This window comes from Parambassis ranga, chromosome 3 (genome assembly GCF_900634625.1).
Source record: "Parambassis ranga chromosome 3, fParRan2.1, whole genome shotgun sequence".
NCBI lineage: Eukaryota > Metazoa > Chordata > Actinopteri > Ambassidae > Parambassis > Parambassis ranga.
Genome location: NC_041024.1, coordinates 23,531,248 through 23,559,221, shown reverse-complemented (window position 1 = coordinate 23,559,221; position 27,974 = coordinate 23,531,248). Strand labels below are relative to the sequence as shown.

The 27,974-nt window shown below is 41.2% G+C and overlaps 2 protein-coding genes and 1 long non-coding RNA gene across 5 annotated transcripts in view; 2 read left to right on the top strand and 1 right to left on the bottom strand.

The window, feature by feature from the left end:
* Positions 1 to 5,399: 5,399 nt before the first annotated feature.
* tshz3b (teashirt zinc finger homeobox 3b) overlaps positions 5,400 to 27,974 on the bottom strand; it is a 45,644-nt gene continuing 23,069 nt past the window's right edge. The window contains exon 3 of one of the 2 annotated variants that reach the window (XM_028401661.1): positions 5,400 to 9,409. In XM_028401661.1, coding sequence (XP_028257462.1) covers positions 5,760 to 9,409 — 3,650 coding nt within the window. In that variant the 3' untranslated portion in view covers positions 5,400 to 5,759. The remainder of the gene's footprint in view (positions 9,410 to 27,974) is intronic. The other variant, XM_028401662.1, reaches the window with a different exon arrangement.
* LOC114433215 (uncharacterized) lies at positions 15,819 to 27,606 on the top strand. 2 transcript variants are annotated; one of them, XM_028401664.1, is made up of 12 exons: positions 15,819 to 16,370; positions 16,795 to 17,771; positions 17,863 to 18,025; positions 18,148 to 18,340; positions 19,133 to 19,192; positions 21,846 to 21,951; positions 24,953 to 25,039; positions 25,130 to 25,177; positions 25,578 to 25,628; positions 26,164 to 26,214; positions 26,333 to 26,365; positions 26,883 to 27,606. In XM_028401664.1, the coding sequence occupies exons 2-12, from the start codon at positions 17,654 to 17,656 to the stop codon at positions 27,125 to 27,127; spliced, it is 1,155 nt and encodes a 384-aa protein (XP_028257465.1). In that variant the 5' UTR covers positions 15,819 to 16,370; positions 16,795 to 17,653; the 3' UTR covers positions 27,128 to 27,606. The 2 variants fall into 2 exon arrangements, with proteins under 2 accessions (XP_028257465.1, XP_028257464.1); XM_028401663.1 differs by lacking the exons at positions 15,819 to 16,370; positions 16,795 to 17,771; positions 17,863 to 18,025; ... (1 more) ...; positions 19,133 to 19,192; positions 21,846 to 21,951 and adding an exon at positions 23,249 to 24,644.
* LOC114433216 (uncharacterized) lies at positions 19,724 to 20,840 on the top strand. Its single transcript, XR_003670346.1, has 3 exons — positions 19,724 to 19,761; positions 19,988 to 20,047; positions 20,781 to 20,840. It is a non-coding gene; the product is annotated as an uncharacterized LOC114433216 (long non-coding RNA).

Genomic DNA, 27,974 nt, shown 5'->3' with positions numbered 1-27,974 from the left:
ACATGTGGCATAAAGCTATGTTAACAAACATTTTTTTGCTTCAGAAATGAGATGGGATCTTAGCATATAAGCTTTTGTATGCTAATTGATAATTATATTTTTTTCAGAAAGCCATAAAATGTTCCCAAATATAGTAAAACTGTGTTTAGTGGGTATATCAACACTTATATGTGCAAAGCTGCCTTGACTATAGACAGCAGTGTGACTGTTGGCATGTGAAGAAGAGAACAGAAAGACCAACAGGAACAGAAAAAGAAGTCAAAGAGAGATGGACAGGGTGCTCTCTTTGTGTGTGTGTGTGTGTGTGTAAGGAGTCTGCTTGCTTGTACCTTGGCTTTATTTGTGTTATGCTGTGTGATTCCATTGTGAGGAGTAGATCCAGTGAGCTTGTATTCCCACCCTCCCAGCAGCCCCATGTTTTAGATAAAGCTATCTGGATCTGCAGCACACCTTTCTCAAAAGCATGTTAGCGGCTTACTGTGGTGGAGGCTCTCTCTCTGTTCCTGGAGGGATTCTGATGGTTGCATTGTGTTGACTACAATAAAGGTGTGGTATGCTGGCTCAGAACACCATATCCAAAACCGGTGTAAAGATGGTAATGTTCAGTAGCATAAAGACCTTCTGGGAATGTACTTTACATCTCAGAAGCTCCATCATTCACTTACGAAGTCGTAGGAGTAGGCCATTTCTGGTTAGTTTCTACAGTTTTTTCTCATATTTGAGCTTACAAAGATAGGATTGCAACAAATGCATGCATTTATTATCCATTGTTTTTAGTCATTGTTTGCCTAAAAATGACAAAACAGTCTACTTGAAAAGAAATGTGAGGCTAAGTTCAGCATCCTGTATTATGCTTACAGTCAATAATGATGCTGCAGCTTTAATATTTACCTTGTGAATGCTAACATTTTCTAAACTGTGTGTACACAAAGTAGAAAAAAAAATAAGAAAGAATAGATACATCACATCTTAGGTAGGATGTGAACCTGAGTACCAAATTTGACAGCAATCCATCCAGCATTTGGATGACATTCCACTCAAGAACATAGCTACAGTGAGCAACACCATTGTGTTAAAGGGTTAGGGGTCATCATACATATATGTACAAAACTGCCCAGTTATCCATCCAAAAACTGTAAATCAGTGGGCCAAACAAACTGTCATGGCTGAAAACCTGTTTTGCAACCATAAGGCAAAATTTGAGTAACTGTTTAGTCATCAATCAGTAATTGAATAAAATATAATGAATAGTAAGTTTATGTAAGTATGACTTATAGTTAGAAAACATCAGCTCTCAAGTCAAAATGTACTCTGTGAATGTGTCTGTCTCTTATCTATAGAACCATTCATTTGTCCAATTTGTCCCATTGTGGCTAAAGAAAAATAGTTTTCTCTTCCACTGCTGTTTTCTTAGTCTTTGCTGACCAGGAGGGGCAGCGGGTGTTAACAAGAATGTCATAGCACACGTGGTGTTGTAAGCCAGCTGCCGAATGAAGTGTTTTTATTACATAAATGTTTGATTGACGCCTTGCAAATCCCTGTGTGATTTTGTATCAGTTGGATTAACAATGCCTGGGATGCTGTTTGTGTGTTTTGAACTACTGATACAGAAAACAGCATGTTGCAGACTGGACATTTCTTTGTTTCCTGTAGAGTGGAACAGCTGTGTTGAAGGTCTTAGACAACCACACCACAGCAGTGTTCTGCCAGCAGAACAAAAATGCAGGAACACGAAACATGTGTTCAGACTGATGCTCAGAGATCTGCTGATGATTTTTTTGATTCAAGTTCAGACAGATTTCAGTGTCTCTGGTTGTTGTTGCCACCCTTCCGCATGGACTCATCAGCTAGGTTTCCACCTAAATGTGAAGCAAATCTTAAAAACAGAAAATGTCAACTCTTTTTTTGCATAACTCAAAAAACCACCTCAAGTGAGTAATAATTTTGCATTTTTTTGATATTTTTTGCCATTTCATCTCACTTTTCTTAGGCAATATGTTAAAATGCAATAAAAGAAAAGGGTTGACGGAAACCAAGCTAGTGGTTTGGTTGTGAAAACTAAAAACTTCTGAGTAAACTGCATCAAGGGTAAGGAAGCTAGCTTTTGTCTGTATGTTTTGTATTATAGTGTTTAAGCAGTTAGTGTTAAAGTACATGTATCAAAGTCAATTAACTGGTCAGTACTTATGTCTGGTGACTGCAAGATTAAAACACGCTGGCTACTGGCAGACTTAAAGTGTTGCCAAAAGACTGCAATTAAAATAAATAACTTAAATAAGTAACCAGATGTTGGTGTTAGTCTTAGGATTATCTGTGTCTGAAAGCATCTGCTCATTATTTTACTTAACTGGCTAGAAACTGATGAGATTTAGTCCTCATTGTGATTACACAGAGATACATAGAAATGAATGTGAACGTTTTGCTGTGTGAGTATGTGTGTGTGTGCAGAGCCCAGTGGTGGTACCCATTGTCTCCTGCATGCTAGTTTTTAAACCTTAATAAGCCCTTGCCTCTGCTCGCCGGATGTGAAGGCAGGAAGAGAGAAAATGGCTTTTTTACACTTCAATTTCACGCATATTTTCTTTGAGGCTAATGAGAGCCTTAAATACGGTGCCAGACTTCAGGCTGCACTGTTGAAGGCTGACATTTTCACACACAGTGGCACCTTGTCACTGCGGATGAAGTCCTTCTACCTGGCTGTTGAGAGGTGTGTGTGTGTGTGTAAAGGCCTTTTTTGTGCGGCTGTGTGTGTGTGTGTGAAGAAAAAGAGCGAATTACTGGTCTGTTGTAGTGTGGAGGCGTGTGCCCATGCATGATTTTTTTATTTTATTTCCAGAATGGTATATTAAGTTGCAGAACAGAGCAGAAAAATGTCTCACTTTGTTATCTTGTGCTCTGTATAAATGTATGTAACGCACACGTGTGACTGTATACGCAGATGTTGATGATACATTTCTATCTTGAGCTACCTTTGTATGCCTTTTTCCCCTATCTTTGCTGAACATACTGTACACTGATCCTTATGTAGATATGATGGGAAAAAAAAAGAAGATCACGCTCTTCTGTACGCTTAATTTTCTCGTATGCTTTATCATACTGTTGTGCAGAACACACCATCAAATTGATAGCGATGCAATTCCTCTTTAATCACAGTCCCAGCCAGGGGTGGGGAGGGGGGTACAACTAAATAAACACCTGAAAGAATCCACTCATATTGTCAGCATTGTTGTCATCTCTCATGAAGCCTAAACAAATATATTTCTGCCAGGTTTCTTACCTTGCAGAGGGTAGTCACAAAATGGACATCCGAGGTAATTATAGAGCTGGAGACGTAGAAGGGAAACTTTGAGGCAGTGAGTGTATGTGTGTGTAATTCTTTATAGTTTCTTATCCCATGAGGAGGGGTGTGGAGCAAAGTCGTTGTGCGGCACAGTGTTGCCTGCCTGTTGTTTGGTTGTATGGCATATGCACAAAATAAGATGTTATATTTTCCTAATCATTTCAACAACTAAGTAAATTTTCCTCATTAGTTTCTATCTGAGTGATAACAACCAGTTCTGGTGCAGGTTCAGTCCTAAATATTTAGTATCCGCCTTTGCATAAGGCAGTATGACAACACAAGTGGCTAGCTGAAGTGAAACCCAACAATAACAGTGTCTGTTTGCATGACTGAATATGCGGTCCAGGTAACACTTATCTTGTGGGGACCTGAATCTGTTTACGTGCGGGAACTCATCATCCTTATGGGGACATCATTAAATTTTAAGGTGATGTTTACAAGTGAGGGTTTGGAAGAGTTGTACTTATGGTTAGTCTCCAGGAAATGAATGAAAGTCAATGTAATGTCCTCTGAAGACATAGATACGTGACTGTGTGTGTGTGTGTGTGTTTGTCTCCCACACGGCCGCGCTGCTGCCACTCACTGTAAACTAGTCTGCAGCTCGTCACAGACAGACGTTGACACACTCCCAGTCTAATGTGCTCATTAGGGACTGCACAGCACACACATAATTGATAGCCATGGCACACACAATGTACACACACATACTCACACACACACATTATTGCAAAAAACTGTTTCCTTTTTTTAATGCTGCAGTAGAAAACAAGGTTATATGAAGTCATATAATGGGGGTTCATTGTCAAGAACAACAACAACAGAAAACAAAAGAACCAAATGAAAAAAAGACTAACGGCACAGAATGCATAACAGTATCTGTGCTGTTTACATGCCGATATTTTACACATAAGGATTTTTTTTTTATTATTATTATTATTTCTCTACACTGGCAGCTGTCAGTTACTTCAGCAAATTAACTGCCAAAAATGTAGCAGAACTTGTCACTCAAGAGGTTAGTGTAACCATGGTTACCTTTCATATCCCAAAAAGATAAAGCTGCAGTGTGGAATCATGGCAGAGTAATTAGACAGAACGGAAAGAAAAAAAATAAAATAAAAAAAAATCGGACCAATCAAAAAGGCATTCAACAATATGAAACAACCAAGAGTGCTTATAAATAACAGTTTACATGTGAAATATCTTCATAAAGTAACATCTTTTTGTACAACCTTTAGTATCTTTTTAGTGTTCATACAGGGGGCACATGTAAAGTAGTGTGTGATTTAAAAAAAAAATATTTAACCCTTTGAGCACGAGTTTGGAATAAAAAGATTTGCCTGTTGTAATTTTTTGCTACCTACCTCTTGTTTTGTATCCTTTGATTACATAACACATTTATAAAACTATTGTGCAAAACAATTTTATTTATGTCTTCATATACTGTGCACCAGCAGATAGTCATAATCCTTTTTAAATTAAAAATATAGAAATGATGCATAATTTAGACAGGAATTAATTCATATGTTTTTATATACACATTTTACACAGACCTGAATTAATATAGGTCCCTGATCAACCAAAGTAAAAATTGTTTTTTCATCACGTAGCTACAATGCTCGTCTCAAGTCATGAACGAACGATCTGGGTTTGTTTGTTTGTTTGTGTGTGTTATTTTATTAAATGCTTCTATGTCTGGGATTGTGTACATTGCAGACAAAATCCACATTCTGTTTCTCACCATAATCTCAACAATTCCCATTCTCAAATATTGAGTCAAAAGAGTTTGCAGAAGTGCTTTGATGTACTCAGAGGGTTAAAATGTAAAATGCTGACTCCAGCATGAAAAAAAACAAAAAAAAAACAAACCGAAGTTAGAGCAAGAGGAGAGTTGGAAAAAACTCACAAAAAATAAAATAAAATCATGAAAAGTGCACCAGATTTAGTTATAAAATGTTTAACTAAACTGTTTTATTTATGCATGCAGCTTATCACACCTTAGTGATGTCAAAATAGAAAGGAACTTAATTCCATTTACACAAGTTTCAAAATACACACCACTTCATTTTAGAATCTCTTCTTTTTAAACCTTCATATACTGTATCTCCTCACCAACATCTCAAGACAAAAAAATAAAAAAAATGTCCCGTCAAAGGAGATCCCTAAAAAAACAGGTGTGTCTGGCTGAAGTGAGTTTAACCTCGCATATGAAAAATAAAATAGAATTGAAAAACTGCTACAACACAAAATGTAAAACCATGTGCCAAAATTCAGAGCAGTAGTTGTATGGCATCTTTGTGCAGTTCTGTCACTTTAATAGTCCTTTCATTGTCTTCTTCTTCATCTTCTTTTTTAAACAATGTCTGTGAAAGGCTAAAGAGAGACAGAGCAAGAAAGAGTGCAGCATTGTCCCCAGCAAGTGCTACTGTTTCTCCAGCTCACACACATACATGAGATGGTCCTCAGGGGACTTTCCATGAGTCTTGCTCAGGTGAAGCTTAACCGCGTGCTTGCTCGCAAAAGTCCGGTTGCAGAGTTTGCACTGGTACACTGCCCCACTGTCGTCTTCGTCGGGGGAAGGTGATGGTGATTCAGTCGAGGGCAGGGAGGTGGTTAAGGATGAAGACAGGGAGATGGGTAAGGAGGAAGATAGGGACGTGGGTAGAGAGGAGGGTAAAGGGTGGCTGGATGGATGGAGATTGGAGAACAGTTTTTCAGATAGTCCTTTGGTGTGGCGTGGCTGATGATGATGCTGTGAAATCTGGCTAAGCAACTGCTCCCCAGAAAGCTTAGCCAAGTCTCGCAGACGAAAGCCCAAGTGAGACTCCAGGTGGCTTACATAGGTGGAAGGTGAGCGAATTTGAGAGGCGCAGTCACTGCAGAAGAACACCGGATGACCTGAATCCAAGTTCTTCAAGAACTTTGTGCCACCGGTTCTTCTTAGCTGGTACTTGACGTTAGCCAGCCAGTGGGATATCGTGGTCATTGAGAGTCCGGTGAAACGTGAGATGTGCATTCTCTCCTGGGGGCTCAAGTCTGACATCATGTATTTTCCATCATTTGTTTGTCTCAGACTGGAAGCAAACTGGGCTTGTAGGATGAGGAGGTGTTGAGGGTTCCAGTTGGATTGGCGACCTTTACGTTTTTGGGCTGGTGAAACATCTTCTGTCTCTTCCTGTGTGACACCGTCAATGTCAGACCGCTCGGACTGACTGGTTGGTGTGGAGGACTTGGAGATGGCCTGACTTTCTGTCAGGTTCCTCAGCATGTCAGAGATATCTGAGAGGGCATTTTCTCTCAAAGGGGAGGTGGACATAAAGGAGGCTACAGCAGCTGAGGCTTTGGTCATAGTGACAGCAGAAGAGGGAGAAATTGAAGACGGGGTGGAGGTGGAAGAGGAGAGAGCTGCCGAACCCAAAGAACCACTATTGCTGCTTTTTTCTGCATTTTTTCCTTTGGTGAGATCTATAGGTTGGTCATTGTTTACATGTTGCTGGTAGAAGTAGCGGTCTAAGTGGTCACTATTGGTCTTTTTGGTCTGTGCTGGTGGGGTGGATGCAGCCACTGCTGCTTTCTCTGCCAGGCTGTTGCTCATCTTGAACAGCATGCTCATTGGGTCGAGGGAAGGAAGGGCAGGCTTAGCAGCCTTCCCTAGGTGGACGTTCATTACCGACTGCAGTGCACTTAGAGGGTTAACAAACGGCTGTTCTGGAGGTGGGTGGTCTGTGATGATTGCCGTACTGCCACAAAGAGAGGCTGGCAGGGGCGATGTCACCGCAGTGGATTCCACTCCATTCTCCACAGACTCCTTCATGGAAATATCACCATTTGAATCTTTGTGATTAGATCCATTTCCATCCCCTTCTACTTTGTCTACTCTTGTGTTCTCAGGAGTTTTACAGCCTCCATCTCTATTTTGTTTTGGGGACTCTCCTCGGGCTGAGTCTCCTGCCTCGCTGTTGCAGGGTGAGGGCGTTTTACGTCTCAAAGGAGAACTCCTAACAGCACTGGGCTCTCTCATTTTCTCCTCTACCTTGGCCACTTTTTCTGTCACTTTCTTGACTAATTCCTCCATTGCATGAAAGTTGTTTTTGGACAACGGGGAGGTCTGGCGGCTGGGAGGTGAGATCAAAGGCTGGTTCTTGCCAGTGGGAGAGAGAATCTCACCCCCGGGAAACATGTATTTAAGGGGAGAGTTCTTTCCCGAGTTGCCGAGAGAGAGCTTCATTATGCTTGGCAGCTGATAGGCAGCATGAATACTGGGATACCCACCCCAGCTTGGAGCTCCATTCTGGGCTTTGTTGATGGCTGAGGTCACTGTGTTCTCCAGGGACTTGAGGATATCAAGACCCCCTTTTGGACTTTCATCCAGATCGTCTTCAGTCAGATAAGTGTATTTTGAAGAAATATCAAACTTCTCCTCTGCGTCCTCCTCACCGACTGACTTTTTCTCCTTGTTGAGGTTTGTACCATTGCTGAGGATGGACTCTTTAGTGCATTCCTCTTCCTTCTCCTCCTTTTTTATCTCCACAACCATTGAAGTAGGGGAGACGCTGGTTGGAGGAGGCACCGGGGCAGGTGGAGGGGAGAAGGTTGTGGCAGCCAAAGGAACAGACTGCACCTTTTCTTCAGCTGTTAAATTGGACGTAGGGGCCTGGTTGGACAACTCCATAATCGGTTTGCCTTTCTTAATGGCAGAGTTGGTAACTTTAATAAAGTGTCCTGTTACCATCATGTGAGCTGTGAGCTCTTGGAGTGTGTCATGAGAGCTGCCACACTCCATACACTTGAGGATCTGTGACTTCCTGGATTCAAATTGCCAGGCATAGCTGGCACCATTCTGGTGTCCATAACGGTTGTTAGGTGTGATGTAAGGGTTAGTGACTTTCTGGAGAATGTCATTTGAGTCGGTGAGGGACGTGGGCTTAGGTGTGCCTCCGTTGGAGTCGGGGGAGCTGGGGATGTCTAGGTCAATGGGGGCTCTTTTCCGTGCCGCAGAAATGATCTTAGCTGCCACTGGTGTAACAGGCTCTTTCAGAGGCACTTTCTGGTAGTGTTTTGTCTTGATCATGTGGACACTTAGGTCCTGAAGCGATTCAAAGGAGTGTCCACAATACATGCACTTGAGAACTTTCTGTGCATCCTCTTTCCCTTCCATCTCCAGCAAGGAACGTTTTCTGGGTTTTGACCACCGTTTAGTACCCTCACTATCCGTCTCATGGTTGTCATCACGGTAATGACCCGTCTCATTCATGTGTACCGTTAGCTCCACCAGTGTGTCATATGCTGCACTACAGTCCTTACAACGGAATTTGCTGGCACCAGTGAATATAGAGCCATAGAGCTTGGAGCTCTGCCTGTACAACTGGACAGTACTAAAGAGGTTGGGTTCCGTAGACGCTGTGGATACTGCCACTGGGGGATGTTGAACCAGGCCCAGTCTGTTGTGGTGGTTCTGTGAGGCCTGCTGGAGGGTTTTAGCCATAGCTGTCTGATGCCAGTCATAGCCTCCACTTCCACAGCTACTGCTACTGCTGCTACTACTGCTGCTGCTGTGACTGCGAGGGGGTTTTTCTGCAGGGGGTTGACTCAGGTTTAGATTCAGTGTAGACCAATATGAATTGGTTAGGAAGGAGGTGTAAATGGCCTTCATCTTCTCCAGGCTGTCAGCCACGGACCCTGTTGCAGCTAAGATGGCCTCATCTCCTACAACTGAAGCAGCGGCATTGGCAGCAGCCGCCATGACAGCTGAGGAGGACGGGGACAGAGCATTATTAGAGGGGTCCTTAGGAAGGACGTCGTCATCATTTTTGAGCGAGGAGCTTTCAAAATCTGACATTCGGTCACTGGATTCACTCAGATGAGACTCACTATCGAGCTCCTGACCAGAAAAGTCAGCAGGATTGGGAGAGTCATGGAAGCCAGTGGATCCTGGCCTGTCCTTGAGAGTAAAGTCTTTATCTTGACACAGGAGCTTGGCAACAGGCTCATCCCCTTCTTGAGCTGAGTCCTCTCCATCCATGTCCTCATCTAGCAGAGCTGCTTCCTTCTCGTCTTCAGGGACGTATGCTGCTTGGACAGACAGAAAGATTTATAAGCACCACATTTTTGGTAGAAAGTCAGTGCAAGTATTTACAATAATTCTGTTTTGAATTCCCCCCTTTTACACTGACATTGTTTTCAAATTGAAATCAAATCACCACACCCTCCCTTTCTATCTCCTTCCACCCCCAGGTCTTTGTTCTGTACTGCAGAAAATCAGACAGAGAGAAAGAGAGAGAGAGAGGGGAAAAAATGTCTCTTCAAACAGAACTTGCCACCTTATTCTTCTCAAGGGGCAACAGCTTGAAATTAAAACTAAATTTGAAATTAATGAAGCACATTCTGGCGGTGGCATTCGTTTCTGAAGTAATAAATTACTTGTATCAACCTCGGAGACAGCGGTTCCTGTCTGTCAATTAATATGTCTTACGCTTCTTCTGCAGACTCTAATGCATTCCCTAACAGACACACTCGCCATTTAAATTAAGCATGCATTTTCACTCATTACACTGCTCAGCCTTCGCCTCCTCGTAAATAAAAAAAAAAAATGCATGTACGTTTTCTTGCGACAAATCTCTTCCCCGCTAAACCCATTTGCTTCAATTACCAAAGATTAGAAAAAAAGTTTGGAGTTATTATTTACAGTTTAGCTTCAGGGAGAGGGGCTAGAGGCTTTCAATTTATATTCAAATCCTTCTAGTTTAAGAATAATACAATGGAAATCATACAGAGGAAAAGACGTATCAAGACAAATCGCAATCTCGCTCGTCTATGAATGTTTTCTTTTGTTAATAAGTCTATCAAAGGGATGAAACGACATCAGATGCTTGCACACTCACACTGTGATTAAGGCTGGGTGTCTGAATAACAATTGAAGCACAAGCTAGTGTATGCATACACAAACCTTTTCCTTGTTTTAACAACTATGCTGGCAAAGAGGTGTGTGTGTGTGTGTATGTAGATGTCAGCAGCCTAGCATTCCTTCTCTCAGTAACAGGCCCTCACTCATCTAACCTGGTATGTAAACACAGTGTGTGCCGGTCAGTGGAACGGGTGTGGCATAGAGGCATTTTTGGAGAAAGGTTTCACAAAAATCACTTGCACAACCATAACAGCCTTATCGTGCCGCGCACATTAGTGCAAGTCGTATGTGTGTGCTTGTATTGCACCGGCAGCAAAAGAGAGAGGAGTCTTTGTCATTGTCAGGCCACTGGTTGCCGTCGGCGATGATACGACACAGCCGTGGGATAAACAGATGCACAGAGACACAGATATCCCAGAGCCCATCACATATCATACACACACACAGGCAGGCAGGCAGGCTGCACACACACACACACACACACGAGGAGTACTGTAAGTGTTGCAGTCTAACAACTCTTTGCCTTCAGGCAAGCTCAGGAGCTTCTGTTGAACATGCAATCTGTTCCAGCATTCAATCGAACAAAAAGGATCCATTTGATACTTCAAACATTCTGTTATGTGCAATTTAAGAAGGATCACATGACTCTGTGTGTGTTAATGGTGTTTGTGTTTTATTGTGTTTAAGTACAGGAACTTTAAACAACAATGATCCATTTTCAGTTGCAGAAATGATACACACACTCCCTTCTTCCTCACCTCTCCTTTCCGTCCATCTCTCTCTCTCTCTCTCTCGCTCTCTACCCCCTTCTGTCTCAGAGACACATCCACCCGCCTGTACATACGTGCAGCCGAGCAGACCCACATGTACATACCATCTGTTCTGAATCAGCCAAAACGACAGCTGTTTAAGAGAACAATGCTCTGGCTGAGGAAACAGTCGAACGCAGCAGCCCGGTGCTCTCATCAAGGCCAAACATCAATGTGAAATCACCTTTAAAACGCAACACACACACTTCAAATTAGCTGCCTTTGTGTGACAGGAACATGGTGTGTTTTTGTTTGTGTCTGTGTCAGCCCATCTGTGTACCTGCAAGTGTGTGATATGTATACAGACACATGCAGAGGAAGGGAAAATAGTATGTGCCAGCAAGAGTGGATACGTGCTGAATGAAATGTGTAGGATTCATCCACCTACAAGGAGCGCACTTCTGATTTCTAGAAGTGTTTCATACAGAGGATGGCGAAATATGACGACATTTGTCAGATGGAATTAAAAAAACTTGCAAATAAATAAAATAGATGGAATATCCGTATGCATTCTTTTGCAATCATGTTCTCCCACCAAGAACACTGTGGAACAAGATGCTGCATCTTTTAGTCATTTACAGAAAAATGGCAGTTTAGTCTAATTTGTAAAGTATATTAAAAAAAAAGGAAAATAATTAGTATTAGGACCATCGATATGTAAATGAAGAGAAGCTTGTTGCAGATGGTCTCATCAAAGGATTTGTCTTAGCAATAACTGACAAACTCAGAGTACAACAGGGGACACTATGCACTTTCAGCAAACGTCTTGGTTTATGTCTGTTTGCAGACTGTCTATGTTTTAAAGTTCTAAGATCTAGTCTGTCAATATAGTCAGTGCACAGAAATGCAGTTTTATAACACAAGGTTGAAAGATTTCTTTTTTGGTGTCAATGCAAAACTCTTAAATCTGTATATTGGATATATATATAACATATGTTGATGCTCTGACGATGTACAGTACATGTGTATAAAAATATATGACTATAAGTAGTATGTAGGGTCAAGTGAAATATCAACCTCTTGTTCTTTCTTATTTTATATAGTGTATTATAGTGTTAGTGTATTATAGTGATGTCCCTTAAACATCACACAAAACTGCTTTTTTTTTTTTGTAAAAAAACTTGTAACTAGTTTAATACATTTAATTATCGTTACTAGTGGAATAATATGGATGTCTTAGAACTTTTGATGACGGCAGCATGTTTTCCACAACATACCTGACCATCTGTCTGTGTCACAAGGTGTGGAGCAGAAAAATCAAGCTTCATCTGCTTGGACGTGGCGGCTCTGTCTGCTTTTTTCCCCCCAGAGTTATCACCTGGGTTTGGGCTGCTATCAACAGTGTCTAATTTGTTGAAGCATGTGACGATGAGAGGTGCTTCATGAGATTGGAATTGCTTGTAACCTGTGGTGATGTGGAAACACACGTTGTTCCTGGACATAATGTCACATTCTTGCTTTTTATCTCGACGAGGGAAAAGCAATGTTTGTTGTACCTTCAACTTTAAACAACACTACCTTCGGATTCCCTGGACACGCCATAGCTGCATGTGTGACTCCTTCTTCGTCGGTGCAGCTGTGTATGTGTGTGTATGCATTTGCCTCACTCTGCCTCTGACTGCTTTACCATGTAGTTGTCCTCTGTCTTATTCAGTCATTACTTATAGTGGTTTTCTCTGCCTCCCTGTTCATCAAAGAAAAAACTTTGCAGCTCCCAGACAGCTTGCTCGATGAGCTCAGTGAGCTTAATAGTAACGCCGCACTTTATTGTCAGTACCAGCGTTGTATAGTTGGAAACAGTAATTCGTTTGAAAAAGTAACGCTGTTTATTTATAACCCTGTTATTCCCATCACTGGTATTAATTAATGTATTATTAGTGTAATGTTTTTTTTAGGTTTTATAGTTAAGTAAGGAGCAGATAATTTGTTCTGCACTCATAGAAACCGACTGTAATATTTTTTATTGAGTTGGACAGAGTAGTTTACTGCCCTGCTCCAGCTTCCTCAGCCAAAACTTGTCACAAAATGGTTCCACAGTTTTTACAGTGAGTGTAAGGAGGGAGAGATGGGGGAAATGGTCATTCTACACCTTATCCGATATTGTATTTATTGTTGCAGTAAATGCAGTCAAATAAATCTGCAGCAGAATTTATAGTGTAAACTAAAGGAAGAAGGAGACATGAATAAATGTGGCACAGTGAGAAGAGACTGAGGCAAGAGGAGGAGGAGGAGGAGGAGGGAGCCAGGTCTTGGATGAAAGTCAAGACTGGGGCCACACACACACACACACACACACATAAAAACATGCAGAGATGATTCCCAAGGCCACTGGCTTCAGCCCAATCTGAGGGGTTCACAACACTATGACCCAGGATACTGAGATAAATATGGAGAAACACATCCAAGCACACATACACACACACAGAACCACTGGAGTAGAAGGAGCCAGGGCCAAACACACCAGGTATGCAGGTGCTCTTTTAATTAGCAGAGAGAAGGATAGAGAGAGTTCCAGATGAATTGTCAGCAGGGTGGAAGAGGTGGTTTGATCTCATTTTCAGGAGAACTGGCTGCTGATTTTGAGGCTGCAGTTGTTCCTTGGAGTGCGCTTTGAAATCATTCCTGACATTAGTACAAAATCTGTGCTATAATACTAAGTTATTCTAATAATAATAGGTTAAATAGAATTAAAAAATGAACAAAATAGAGGTATTACAAACCTGAATTACATTTCTGTATTCCTGCCTGCGCATAAAGTGAGGAAATGCGTATGCAGTCTGCAGATGTTATGATGTTAGGAAACAGTTTATCATGCTTATATAACCACTTAACAGCCCCTATCAGACACACAGGCACGTCAGGGCTGTCTGTTTACACTTCAGCTTAGGTCTTGCAGTTTTAGCAAGTGTGTGTGTGTGTGTGTGTGTGTGTGTGTGTGTGTGTGTGTGTGTGTGTGTGTGGGTTTTTGTGTATTAAACGGACAATTGGTATGAATACACCCCGACACTAGGCAGACATTTTGAATTAGTCAGACAGGGCCAGTGTCCGCCTAATTCTAACAGCGTAGATGTGTTTCTATTGGCTTAGAAAGCCCATATACTAATTTTCAGCAAAAGTCCTTCTATTACACATTTTCATGATTTTGTGTATAATCTGTGTATCAACATAGCGCCCCTGCCGGTGGGTCCGGGTAGTACACCACCTAATTAATTATTCACACAAGTGTATATTTCGCAGGTTTTGATTGGCTGATGGATACACAGTCCCCCTAATTCATACAGTCACCCTAATTCAAGGAATACCAGAGGGTCAATAGGCAATAGGCAAGGCAAGGTTTATTTATATAGCACCATTCATACAAAAGGCAATTCAGAGTGCTTTACAGAAGACATTAAGATCACAGAATAAAAAATAACATTTTAAAACAAACAACTTAGAAATTAAAATCATAAAGATTAAGTGGGAAAGATCAAATGAGAAAAGTTCAGTTAGGAACCATGAATACAATGAAATTTAAGAGAATGCTGCAGTAAACAGGCCTGATTTAAATAAAGTGACTGTTTGAGCAGACCTCAGGTATTCAGGAAGATTGTTCCACAGGTGAGGGGCAGAATAACTGAACCCTGCTTCACTTAGTTTGGTCCTGACCCTGGGTACACATAATAGAATAGAATAGAATAGAATAGAATAGAATAGAATAGAATAGAATAGAATAGAATACATTTTCTCCTCAGGGAAATTTGGTTACCAGCAGCAATACAACACCGACAGAGCAAGAGTTAAGTAGAATAGAATAGAACATAGTACAGTAAAAAATAAAAGATAAGAGGAATTCTGTACAAACATTGCACAGCAGCATAGATGGTACAGATGGATTATTGCACATGTAAATTATTGCAGGTGTGTTGTATCAGCGGGCTGTGCTCCTCCCTCCTTCTCCCCCTCCTGCCAAAAGCAGAGTTGTAGAGTTGATGGATCGGGGGACAAAGGAGTCTCTGAGTCTGTTGGTCCTGCTCTTGGGGAGGAGCAGCCTGTGGCTGTTCTGGCTCCTCTGAGGGCTGATGACAGTGTGCAGAGGATGACTGGCATCGTCCACAATAGCCAGGATTTTTCTTAGTGTTCTCCTCTCTGCCACTGTCACCAGGGAGTCCAGCTTCATGCCGACCACAGAGCCGGCCCGCCTGATAAGTCTGTCCAGCCTGTTAGCACACCTTTTGTTTATGTTACCCCCCCAACAGACAACAGCATAAAAAGGTGTACTGGCCACCACAGACTGGTAGAACATCCACAGGAGCTCCTGCAGATGTTGAAGGCTCCCAGTCTTCAGGAAGTACAGACGGCTCTGGCCCTTCTTGTACAGGTGATCTGTACAGCATGTCCAGTCCAGCTTGTTGTCCAGCCACAACCCGAGGTACTTCTAGTTGCCTACAATCTCCACCTCGTCGTCCCTGATGGTCACTGGACGTGGCTGTGGGCTGGACTTCCTGAAGTCGATGACCAGCTCCTTAGTCTTTGAGGTGTTAAACTGGAGATGGTTCACCTGACTCCAGGTGACAAAGTCACTGACTACACTTCTCTACTCATCCTCTCCATCATCCCTGATACACCCCACGATGGCTGTGTCATCTGCAAACGTCTGGATGTGACACAGTTCTGAGTTGTAGCAGAAGTCTGAGGTGTAAAGGGTGAAGAGGAGGGGGGACAGCCCCTGGGGAGCTCCAGTGCTGCTGATGACAGTGTCTGATGTGGTGTCCTTTAGTCTGACGTACTGCGGTCTCTCCGTGAGGTAGTCAGCAATCCAGGACACCAAGTAGTGGTCCACAGACATCTCCCTCAGTTTGTCCAGTAGCAGCAGGGGCTGGATGGTGTTGAAGGCACTTGAGAAGTCCAAGAAAAGAATCCTCACTGTGCCCCTCCCTTTGTCCAGATGTGCTTGAACACGGTGTAGGAGGTAGAGAATGGCGTCCTCCACACCCACACCTGCCCAGTAGGCAAACTGTAGCGGGTCCTGAGCCTGATGCACTTGGGGCTTGAGGAGGTCGAGGATGAGCCGCTCCATTGTCTTCATCAGCTGTGATGTGAGTGCCACCGGTCTGTAGTCGTTCAGCTCCTGAGGGCAGTTTCTCTTTGGGACTGGAACAACACAGGATGTTTTCCACAGGGTAGGCACTCTCCCCAGCTGCAGACTGAGGTTGAAGACAGTAGGCCTGTCCCTGATGATCTCAGGGGTCTGGATGCTTCATAGGGAACCAACAAATCCACAATGTATTTTGGTCCAAGACCATTTAGTGCTTTGTAAGCCAAGAGTAAATTTTAAAATGTATCCTTTGACTCACAGGAAGCCAGTGCAGTGATCTGAGTACAGGTGTGATGTGGTCCAGTTTCCTGGTGTTAGTCAGAACTCAGGCAGCAGCATTTTGGACCAGCTGTAGCTGCCTGATTGATTTTTTGTTAAGACCTGTGGAATGCCATTATAATAATCCTACTGAAAATGAATGCGTGAATACGTTTTTCTGTGTCTTGTTTGGACAGAAAGCCTTTGATCCTAACAATGTTTTTCAGGTGGTAATAGGCCAACATAGTAATAGCTTTTATATGGTTGTTAAAATTCAGGTCTGATCTAAGAGCTTTCATTTTTGGGGCCAAAAACAAGCACTTCTGTCTAATCTGCATTGAGCTGGAGAAAGTTCTGGCTCATCCACTCATTGATTTGTTGAGTACACTTACTTAATAACAATAAAAAGGGTTATATCTGTCCGGGCGCGGGTGGCCGGCTTTAGGACCCGGGGGAAACCTTTGCGACACACACACACACATGGAGTCAGCAGCCCCCCCCCCTCCCTTCTCTGAGGAACGTCTCTGCCCTCTCGTCACGTGGACTCGTTTCACCTGGCATGGCGAGGATCACGCAGGTAAGGCTTTTAACTCCAGACACACAGCTACACTAGTTCAACAAGCTAGTCTTGCCAGGTTTGTTTTTTGCATCGCTAGCTAGTTAAACCTAACGTGCTTATTGGACCAGGTTCAGCTAAATGGAAACTTTAACCATAACTTTAAGTCAGTTAATAACACGCGGCCACCGAAACACTTTTTTCACCGGAACAACTCGGTTGAAACGGGATGTTGTTGTGCCGACGCTCCAGCATGTCTGCCGTGTCTTTTCTTGCTCCATGTGAGCAGCTAAGTAAAGAGATCCGCTCCTGATGCATCTACAGCTGATGTTATTCTTTTAAACGCAGCATTAAAGCGTCTTCTAAGCAAAGAGACGGGCCGCGGAGTGAAAGCGATGAAAAGTACACTCGTAGTGCATCAGCACGAGTTTCACTACTCGGCTTCTTTGCACTTCATTATTGATCCGCGTTATAAACATCATACATGTGGGAATAAAGCAGCGCGCATGAGAAATGATCCAGGCCGCGTGGATGCGTAGAACCGTAGGTAAATCTGCATCATTGCTGAGTTGAGAGCCTGTGCAGGCTGCAGTCATTCAGTCATCTGTGTCTGCATTTAGGTGTAAACATGTCACGATTAAAAAATGTTATGTTATCATAAAATGTTCATGTAATCAAATCATGTTGTACTGTGATCAGGCATTTGTAAGAGATGGCAACAACAAGGTCCCGGAGGGCAAAGGTGAAACCAGGAGAAGAAGCTGCACATTTTGCATTCTTGTGTAAAGACAAGGATGGATTTGAGGTGAAATATATAAATTCATTCAAAGGTGAGTTGCCAAAGTATTTGTGTCTTAAGCACAGGCTTGTTTTGATTCTTATTATAACTGTAAGAAGTTCTTCTGACTCTGTTTTTGTTAGGTCGTGGAGTGTTCAGCCGCCGCCACTTTGAAAAGGGAGACTTCCTTGTTGAATATCGAGGGGAACTGCTAACTAAACATGAACATGAAAACAGGCAACGGATTTATCATGAGTCACTGAAAGTTTTCATGTTTGAATTTCGATTTAATGGAAAACAGTTCTGGTATGTAATTAATTTAGTGTTGTTTCTAAATTTCACCCAGAAATACAATTTCTTACCCACTAAGTGTTACTGAAAATAGTAGTAGTAGTGAATTATATGGAATCATGTTCTTGCCATTTCAGTGTTGATGCTGCCAAAGAGGATGGCTCCCTAGGGAGACTTGTCAATGATGAGCATGTGAACCCGAACAGCAAAATGAAAACAATCAAGGTGGATGAAAAACCCCATCTCTGTTTGTTTGCACTAAAGGACATCAGTCCTGGGGAAGAGATCACATATAACTATGGAGATTCTGATTGGCCATGGAGATGCAAGGTATTTACAAATGGAGCTTAATTTTCACAAAGATCCAACATTTGGTAGTCTACTATCATTTCACACTATTTCACAGCAAAGTCAAGCTGCACCACATGTTGTGATTTTTGAATAAATAATATAGTTAGGTTTTCTAGATCATTGCATATTGCAGTACACTTTGCTATCATTGAGCAGCATGCAATTCTAAGTGAGTAGTTTTTGCTGTTACTGAACTATGAAGTTAACATGAATTTCAGGAGTTTTAACAACTTCAACAAAGTGAACACACAGTCTACCATTTGAATATTTGCTAATCATCTGGAGACATTTAGATGCCAGTGCTTCATAAAGAAAACGTAATTGCACTGTAGACCCTGGGACCAGAACATAAAGTCAGCTTTACAGCAAACAATGTAGCAAAGAAGTGATATTTCAGAAGTGTTATTCATTGTTATACTATAAGATTTCAGGACTAGGGGTGGTGACAACTACTTAATACTTGTGAATGAATGTTCTGCTGCATTTAGATCATACTCGTTCCTGTGAGACAAAATAGCACACACTATGTGTCTAGAGTAGAAAAAGATTGACTATGGAATTAAATTGGAAATGCTGCTGCATGAAATAATTTGACTGAATTGTTGTAGTGACTAGTCATTTTATTTGAAGGCTGAAAAAATCTGGACAAGGCGTAATGTCTGTCATTCTCTCAGTATACAATTGTTTTGTTATTGCACATCATGAGCTTCTACACTTTGAATGTTCAACTTTGATTGTTTAGTGATTAACTTTGTCCATTTCTGTCCCTAGAACAGTCCACAGGAGACTGATCCTGTCCCACCTGCCTCTCCTGCCAGCAGCATTCATGAGGTGAATAATTGATAATTTATTAAAGTCCTGTTTTAAAAATCTTCTATATTTCTCTGTAACATTGTATGCTGCTGTCATACTGTGTATTGTGTGGGGTGGGCAGTGTTCTGACCTCCACCATGAGGCTAGACCAGTTTGAGCATCGTGTCCTCCTAGTTACTGCTGCTGTCATACTGTGTATTGTGGGGGATGGGCGGTGTTCTGACCTCCACCATGAGGCTAGACCAGTTTGAGCATCGTGTCCTCCTAGTTACTGCTGCTGTCATACTGTGTATTGTGTGGGGTGGGCAGTATTGTGCAGCTTAATGACAAAATCAGCTCAATCAACTCTATGTTTTTAATGGTCAGTGTTTATGCTGAAATGAATTCTCACTCTTGAGGAAAATATAACGTGTATTGACATTTTGTCAGTATATAATTGTTTGTTTATTGCACAACACAAATAACTACAGTTTGAATGTTCAACTTCAGATGTTTAGTGATTAAACTTTGTCCATTTCTGTCCCCAGAACAGTCCACAGGAGACTGATGCTGTCCCGCCTGCCTCTCCTGCCAGCAGCATTCATGAGGTGAATAATTGATAATTTATTAAAGTCCTGTTTAAAAATCTTTGATATTTCTTTAACATTATATGCATGTATCCTAATCACATGTCTGTTTACAATCTTAAAATATCATGTCTGTTGACATTCTCTCAGTATACAATTGTTTTGTTATTGCACATCATGAGCTTCTACACTTTGAATGTTCAACTTTGATTGTTTAATGATTAACTTTGTCCATTTCTGTCCCCAGAACAGTCCACAGGAGACTGATCCTGTCCCGCCTGCCTCTCCTGCCAGCAGAATTCATGAGGTGAATAATTGATAATTTATTAAAGTCCTGTTTTAAAATCTTCTATATTTCTCTGTAACATTGTATGCTGCTGTCATACTGTGTATTGTGGAGGATGGGCAGTGTTCTGACCTCCACCATGAGGCTAGACCAGTTTGAGCATCGTGTCCTCCTAGTTACTGCTGCTGTCATACTGTGTATTGTGTGGGGTGGGCAGTATTGTGCAGCTTAATGACAAAATCAGCTCAATCAACTCTATGTTGATGGTCAGTGTTGATTTTATGATTTTATGATACATTTTATGCATGTATCCTAATCACATGCCTGTTTACAATCTTAAAATATCATGTCTGTTGTCATTCTCTCAGTATACAATTGTTTTGTTACTGCACATCAAAAAGCATCTACAGTTGGAATGTTCAACTTCAGATGTTTAGTGCTTATTGCTTGTCCATTTCTGTCCCCAGAACAGTCCACAGGAGACTGATGCTGTCCCGCCTGCCTCTCCTGCCAGCAGAATTCATGAGGTGAATAATTGATAATTTATTAAAGTCCTGTTTAAAAATCTTTGATATTTCTTTAACATTATATGCATGTATCCTAATCACATGTCTGTTTACAATCTTAAAATATCATGTATGTTGTCATTCTCTCAGTATACAATTGTTTTGTTATTGCACATCATGAGCTTCTACACTTTGAATGTTCAACTTTGATTGTTTAGTGATTAAACTTTGTCCATTTCTGTCCCTAGAACAGTCCACAGGAGACTGATCCTGTCCCACCTGCCTCTCCTACCAGCAGCATTCATGAGGTGAATAATTGATAATTTATTAAAGTCCTGTTTTAAAAGTCTTCTATATTTCTCTGTAACACTGTATGCTGCTGTCATACTGTGTATTGTGTGGGGTGGGCAGTATTGTGCAGCTTAATAACAAAATCAGCTCAATCAACTCTATGTTTTTAATGGTCAGTGTTTATGCTGAAATGAATTCTCACTCTTGAGGAAAATATAACGTGTATTGACATTTTGTCAGTATATAATTGTTTGTTTATCACACAACACAAATAACTACAGTTTGAATGTTCAACTTTGATTGTTTAGTGCTTATTGCTTGTCCATTTCTGTCCCCAGAACAGTCCACAGGAGACTGATCCTGTCCCACCTGCCTCTCCTGCCAGCAGAATTCATGAGGTGAATAATTTAAAAATCTTCAATATTTCTGTAACATTTTGTATACACATCCTAAACACATCCATCCATCCATTCAAAATTAGCATCTCAGACTTAAAATCCTTGGGTGATCTGCTTTATGTGAACTATATGTGTATGCTTACATTTGATAGATATTGGCGAACGTAACCCAATTATGATTCAGAAAACATGTTTCGAAGGCTTTTAAAGTCAAACTGTCAGTTAGAGCAGTCTTTATCTTTAGGGAATGTACCCTGAATGTGTACATAAGTTATAGCACAACGCATTAATGATATATTTAGTGGCTTAAGTCGTGACTATATAAAAAATACTTGATTGCTTGAAATATTTGAGTACCTAAAATTTCTACTTAACCTTTGAACCTTCTGTTCAGAATTTCTTTGGGTGAGGATGGAAAAGTTCACATGTTTTGTTTGTTCGTTTACAAATAATAGCAAAATATATACATTTTCTTTTATATTTCCACAATTTACATTCTGTTAATGTTCTCCATCACACAAAAGGCAGTGTTTTTTGAATTGCAAGTGTTTTCATCAAATCAGATGAAGTGTTATTTTGATATTCATTATGATATTCTCATAACCATGTTTTTTTTTCCAACAGATCTGTGAACATGATTTGGTCTCCTCAGTTGTACCAAGCTTCGACAAATGTGCCAGGTGTAGTGGACCTTATGCTGCGATCAAGTGGACTGGTATTAGATGTAAACGTGAGTAGTTTTGTTGAATAAATGATGCATTCATGCATGATGTACCAATATTAATTCATAATTATTACAGTATTTTTTATTCAGTCTGCATAATATATCACATTTAGTGTTTAGTGCCAATTTCCACTAATTCAGTTGTTACATAGACATAAAAGTACATTGAACATTTTCCATTCAAAGCAGTTTTCTACAAATCATATATTTACACACTTAGCTAAAGCAGCTATGTGTAAGACTGACCAAAACTGTCCCTGCAGCATTGTAGTGCTTTGTTTCCCCCTTTTGAAATGTGAATATTCATGCTGTGATGTTGTGAGAGCAATATTTTAAATTAACCTTAGTCCTTAGTCCTTAATCTCTGCTGACATATCAAGGTGATTTTTATAATTATAATTTAAACTTTTGAAAGCAGGCAATATTCTTTTCTGTTAATTTAGTGACGTACATGCATCAATTTTCTTCATAAGTTCTCTTTATCGTCTGTCTAGGTTGTTCTGTCTTCTGGCACAAAAGTTGTTATTTGAAAAGTCAGAATATGGGCCTGGTACCCAAACTGGTAAGTGTATGTGTAATTACTTTAAAAGGTGTGTGTGAAAAGCACAATGTAGTAATTCTTTTTTTATATCAGCTTCTTGAAGAAACAAGTTCAAGTGAAGAGATATCAGAGGAGGAATATGTACCCGATTCTCACAGTGATTCAGACAGTTCGTGGAAAAGCTCAGCAGGGCCTTGGGAAGAAGCAGTATCATCAGAGGAGGAATATGAACATGATTCTCACAGTGATTCAGACAGTTCATGGAAAAGCTCAGCAGGGCCTTCCAACGATATGGATGTTAAACAACTCTCAGAAGTACAGAGTAAAGAAGTATCCTGCAGTGAATTTGCAATCAGTACAACAGAGCGTAAAAAGATTCATAAGGAAGGCAATCAAGTATTAGGTGTTCAGGCTAAAGTTAGCAAAGGCATTGCCGAAGACACATCTGTTAAGGAGCCTGGGGAAGCTCAGTGCATACAGTTTCCAAATACATCCTCTTCATTAAGAAGAAAAACGTTTTGCTATATCTGTGGAAAGCCACAGTCAAAATTGACACGTCATTTGAAAACCCATGAGAAGACAAGTGTGGAGGTTGCACAACTTTTAGCACTCCCACATGACTCCAGTGAACGCAAAAAAATGCTGATCAAGCTACGGAATAAAGGGAACTATGAACACAATGCTGAGGTTATAACAAGTGGGACTGGATTGCTAAAACTTAGACGCCAACCAAAGAAAATGTATAATCCAAAGGATTATGTGCACTGCATGTACTGCCAGGCTCTGTATCTTCGCAGGCATCTGTGGCGACATGTTCGAAAATGTACTTCGAAGCCAGTGGAAGCCAAAGCAGAGTCGGGAAGAACTCGGGTCTTGTCTTTGGCCAAAATGTCGGAGTCAACGTTGTGTCAACAGATATCGCAAGGTGTTTGGAAGCTTTTAACTGCCATGAAAGACGATGACATCTCTGCTGCTGTGCGCAGTGACTACTGTATTCTTCAGCTGGGTCAGTCCCTATTCAACAGACACGGACAGGATCCCACTAAATATGACTATATTCGCCAGAAGCTTCGTGAAGTTGGAAGACTTCTGCTGGCACTCCGCAAAGACTGTGCAATATATACCCTTGAAGATGCTGTTAAACCCAAACATTTCCATGTGGTTATCAAAGCTGTCAAGAAAGTGTCTGGGTATGACGAAGAAAAGAACAGCTACCAAACTCCAAGCCTTGCCCTCAAACTTGGTCACTCATTGCAAAAGATTTGTGACATCATACATTGCAGGGCTCTGATAGCAGAGGATCCTCAACTGATACAGTCAACCCAGACCTTCAAGACATTGTGTACCAAAAAGTGGTCTGAACTTGTCTCACACACAGCCTTGACAACCTTGACTGAGGGGCACTTTAACAAGCCATCTACTCTGCCTTTCACAGAGGATGTGCAACGTCTTCACCGACATCTTGAAAAAACTGCAAATGTAGCATCTGAAGACTTAGGAAAAACACCATCACCCCAAGTCTATGGAGAACTTTGTAAAGCAACCCTTGCAAAAATCATACTCTTCAACCGAAGACGTGGAGGAGAAGTTGCAAAAATGAGACTCAAAGGCTTCCTCGAAAGGGACACAACTGCCTTGCATAAGGATGTTGCCAGCGGCCTTACAAAATTCGAACAAAAACTTTGTAACCACTTCAGTCGCGTGGAAATTAGGGGTAAAAGAGGGCGCAAAGTTGCTGTGCTGCTGTCACCAGACATGGTTGATGCCTTAACACATCTTATCAGCAAAAGAACAGAGTGTGGAGTCCCAGAAGAGAATGAATTCCTGTTTGCAAGACCCCATTGTTTGTCTTCTTATAGAGGACAGGACTGTTTGAGGATTTATGCAAATGAGTGTGGCGCTCAGAACCCTGAACTCCTCAGGTCAACTCACTTGCGCAAGCATGTTGCAACTTTGTCACAAATCCTGAACCTCAAAAATCATGAGTTGGATCAAGTTGCAGACTTCTTAGGACATGACATTCGTGTCCACAGAGAATATTACAGGCTTCCAGAGGCTACAACGCAGCTGGCCAAAATATCAAAATTACTTCTTGCCATGGAGAAAGGGTCCCTGACAAATCTTCAAGGCAAATCACTTGAAGAGATTGACATTGAAGGTATTGCTATTAAAAGTTGTTTTCAGCTGTGTAGATCTGTGTAGATCATAAAGTTTGGTTTACAAGAATTGCTAACAGATATTTTTACTGTAGCAAAAATATGACCTAACCTCTAGAATGTTATGCTTTCCACACAGCCTGCCTGCCATTTGTCCCTCACACAACCCCACTTAAAAAACATCTGTCCCTTTTACCTCAACAAGCTAATCTTCATTGTAATATTATTCATAATGTTTTATCGCTGTAACTCAATGTTTGCTGTTTAATTCTCTCATGTTTTATTATTTATTTTCTTCATTTTTTGTCAGATGACATGAACCTGAGTGATTCTGAGCAAAGCGAAGACAGTGAGTTTGATGAACAGCAGCCCCTCATACATTCACATACAAGTGTTGGTAAGTGTGCCTAGAAATATTAATAACTGAATTGGCACAAACCTGCTTATATTACATGAACTTTATTGAGCCGCACTATTAATTCTACAGGAATGAAAAGAGCCAGCCAATATGAGCAGGAATGTCCAGGAACCTCAGGTGATATGACTAAGCATCCTTGTTGATGTTTGATTCATTACATGTAGTAATGTTAGATGGATGGATGTTAGATGGATACAGCAGTGCAGGAGTCATCACAGGGCATGCCATAGGAGCTACAGCTGCTCTTGTCTGTATGTCTCCATTTCCAGTACTTCAGTTCAGTCATTAGTCATTTTATCATGACATAGCAAGGAGACTTGAATATAAATTATTTTTAATGGATGCATTCCTTTTAGCTATGCAAGTTCAAGTGGTCTGCTATTGTACATGCTAACTGGCATGGCATGGCTTATTGGGATATACCTGAATCATAATCAATCATAGTCATTATTGTTGTCCTGTACCTGTAATGACAGGTCAAATCATCACATGAACATTCAACTACTTTATTCTGTAGGGATGAAGAGAGACAGGCAGCCTGTTGAGGAACCTCCAGGCACCTCAGATGGTATGACCACTACTTCAATCCACCAGCCTCCTTGATGTTTGATTCATTACACGTAGACAAGGCAATGCTGCTCGCTATTTTAATGTTAGTCAGGCAGGGTTTGTTAGATGGATACAGCAGTGCAGGAGTCATCACAGGGCATGCCATAGGAGCTACAGCTGCTCTTGTCTGTATGTCTCCATTTCCAGTACTTCAGTTCAGTTATTAGTCATTTTGTCATGACATAGCAAGGAGAGTTGAATTTAAACTACTTTTGTTAATAGATGCATTCCTTTTAGCCATGCAAGTTCAAGTGGTCTGCCATTGTACATGCTAACTCACTGGTATGGCTTATTGGGATATACCTGTAACATAACAAGCACTATTGTGGCGCACAGTTGCACGGCCAGGAAGCTATATTCCAAACGTAATCTCGCCCGCACTTTTTGTGCAAGTGACAATATAGTTCCATTCCTGTACCTGTAGTGACAGGTTGAAGTGTCTGTTGTGAAATACACAAATCATCACATGAACATTCAACTACTCTATTCTGTAGGGATGAAGAGAGACAGGCAGCCTGCTGAGGAACCTCCAGGCACCTCAGATGGTATGACCACTACCTCAGTCCACCAGCATCCTTGATGTTTGATTCATTACATGTAGGCTAAGCAATATTACTGTTTGCTATTATATCCATATACCTAATCTTTTTTTTCACTATACAGATATTGACTCTGCCATTGAAAGCACATCTACTGGTAAGACAACATGTTTTTTCTGAAGCAAAACACTTTAAATGGGTTTTAATACTAGTCTACAAACTGTGAAGATAAAATCAGTGATGTTTGTCATTGCACAGCATATCGTCACCCTATTAAATGAATGGCCTAGGTAATGTTTTGACCAAAATGAATATTTGGCCTAAATATCATATGCTCTGCTTTTGGTGAAGTTATGTGTTGTCTGAAAAACTTGGAAAAAAGGACTCAGGCCATTATTCTAATAGTGTGAGGATATGCAAGCCCTGGTAGGTGAGGCTCAGCTTCCTGCTTCTCCATGTCCTCAGTTCACAAAATACATTCTGAGTAGTGTTGTGGAGTGTTGAGGTGCTGTTCAAGCGTGCAGTGGAACGCAGTGACTTCCTCTGTGGTGTCCTGTCATGGACACGATGCTCATGAAGACTCATGAAGTGATATGTTAACCAGTTCCAGGGGTTGTTTTTGTTGGGATTGTTGTGTGAATACCATTTGACAATCTGTTTTTCCTCTCTTGTAGTGAGTCTGGATGCCAAGGGAAATAATGCAAGGAGAAAACAAAAGAGGCAATGGTCCCCTAAAGAAGTCGCTGCTATCATGAGGCACTTCAAGCACCATATTTTGAAAGGCAAACTTGCCACGATGATAGAATGTCAGCAATGTAGAAAGGCCGAGCATCCTGTTCTAGCAAGTCGCTCTGTGCAGAACATAAGAGACTTCGTCAGAAATCGGGGTGTTACTTTAAAGAAACAGAGCACTAAATGATGTGTGTGAAAGATGATTCCATAATGATGCAGCACTTCTGTTTTTGTTTTTTGTTGAAAAGATGTTGAAATGGAAGTCGGCTCTGTTGTCATGACATAGCAGGACGAGTCATGGTTAAAGTATTTTTGTTAGTGGTGCATCTACTCCTTTTAGCCATGCAGGTTAACATTCATTATTGCTGTTAACTTCACCTGTCCTGTTCCTGGAGTGACAGGTCAAAGTGTCTGTTTTAAGTACACTTTTCTGTTGGGATGAAGAGGCCCAGGTAGCCTGTTGGCACCTCAGATGGTATAACCCCTTACTCAATCCACCAGCATCCTCGAGGTTGGAGCAGTGAATGGTGTGAAAGACATTTGGTTCCATAATGTTGCAGCACTTTTTTAGTTTTTGTTAAATTATGTTTTAAAATGTACAAGCCATTTAAAGCTGAGCCAAGATGTTTGATTGTTTTTGCTGCAATAAATGTGGCTCGCTGTGCATTGACTGGTGGTTCTCTCATAGCATCACAAAAACATTCTCTGTAATCATGAAAGAGGTATTAACTATATAAAATATGTAATATATATGTGAGCTATATTGCCAGTTAAAATGTGTCCTCACAAATCAGGTATGTCTTCACAATGCATAGTCTGGCGTATTGTGTGTTGTGTAAAACAAATTGTCCACATATAGTAGGTGTGTCCTTTCAATGGACAATGCCTTCACGTTTGTGTTTGTGTTTAGCCATGTTCCATTAATGGTATTTGACCCTTTAATACACCTCAGTGACATTTTTGTGTGTGTGTATAGCTACTGTCTGCACAAATTGAGTTAGTCCTCCTAATTTCTCTTTGTGTCATGGGCGGGG

Coding starts and splice junctions, on each gene's coding strand:
- LOC114433215 (XM_028401663.1), top strand. CDS start 23,255: ATGTACTGCCAGGCTCTGTATCTTCGCAGGCATCTGTGGCGACATGTT. Junction 25,040..25,129: donor ACATTCACATACAAGTGTTG/GTAAGTGTGCCT, acceptor TTAATTCTACAG/GAATGAAAAGAGCCAGCCAA. Junction 26,366..26,882: donor CATTGAAAGCACATCTACTG/GTAAGACAACAT, acceptor CCTCTCTTGTAG/TGAGTCTGGATGCCAAGGGA.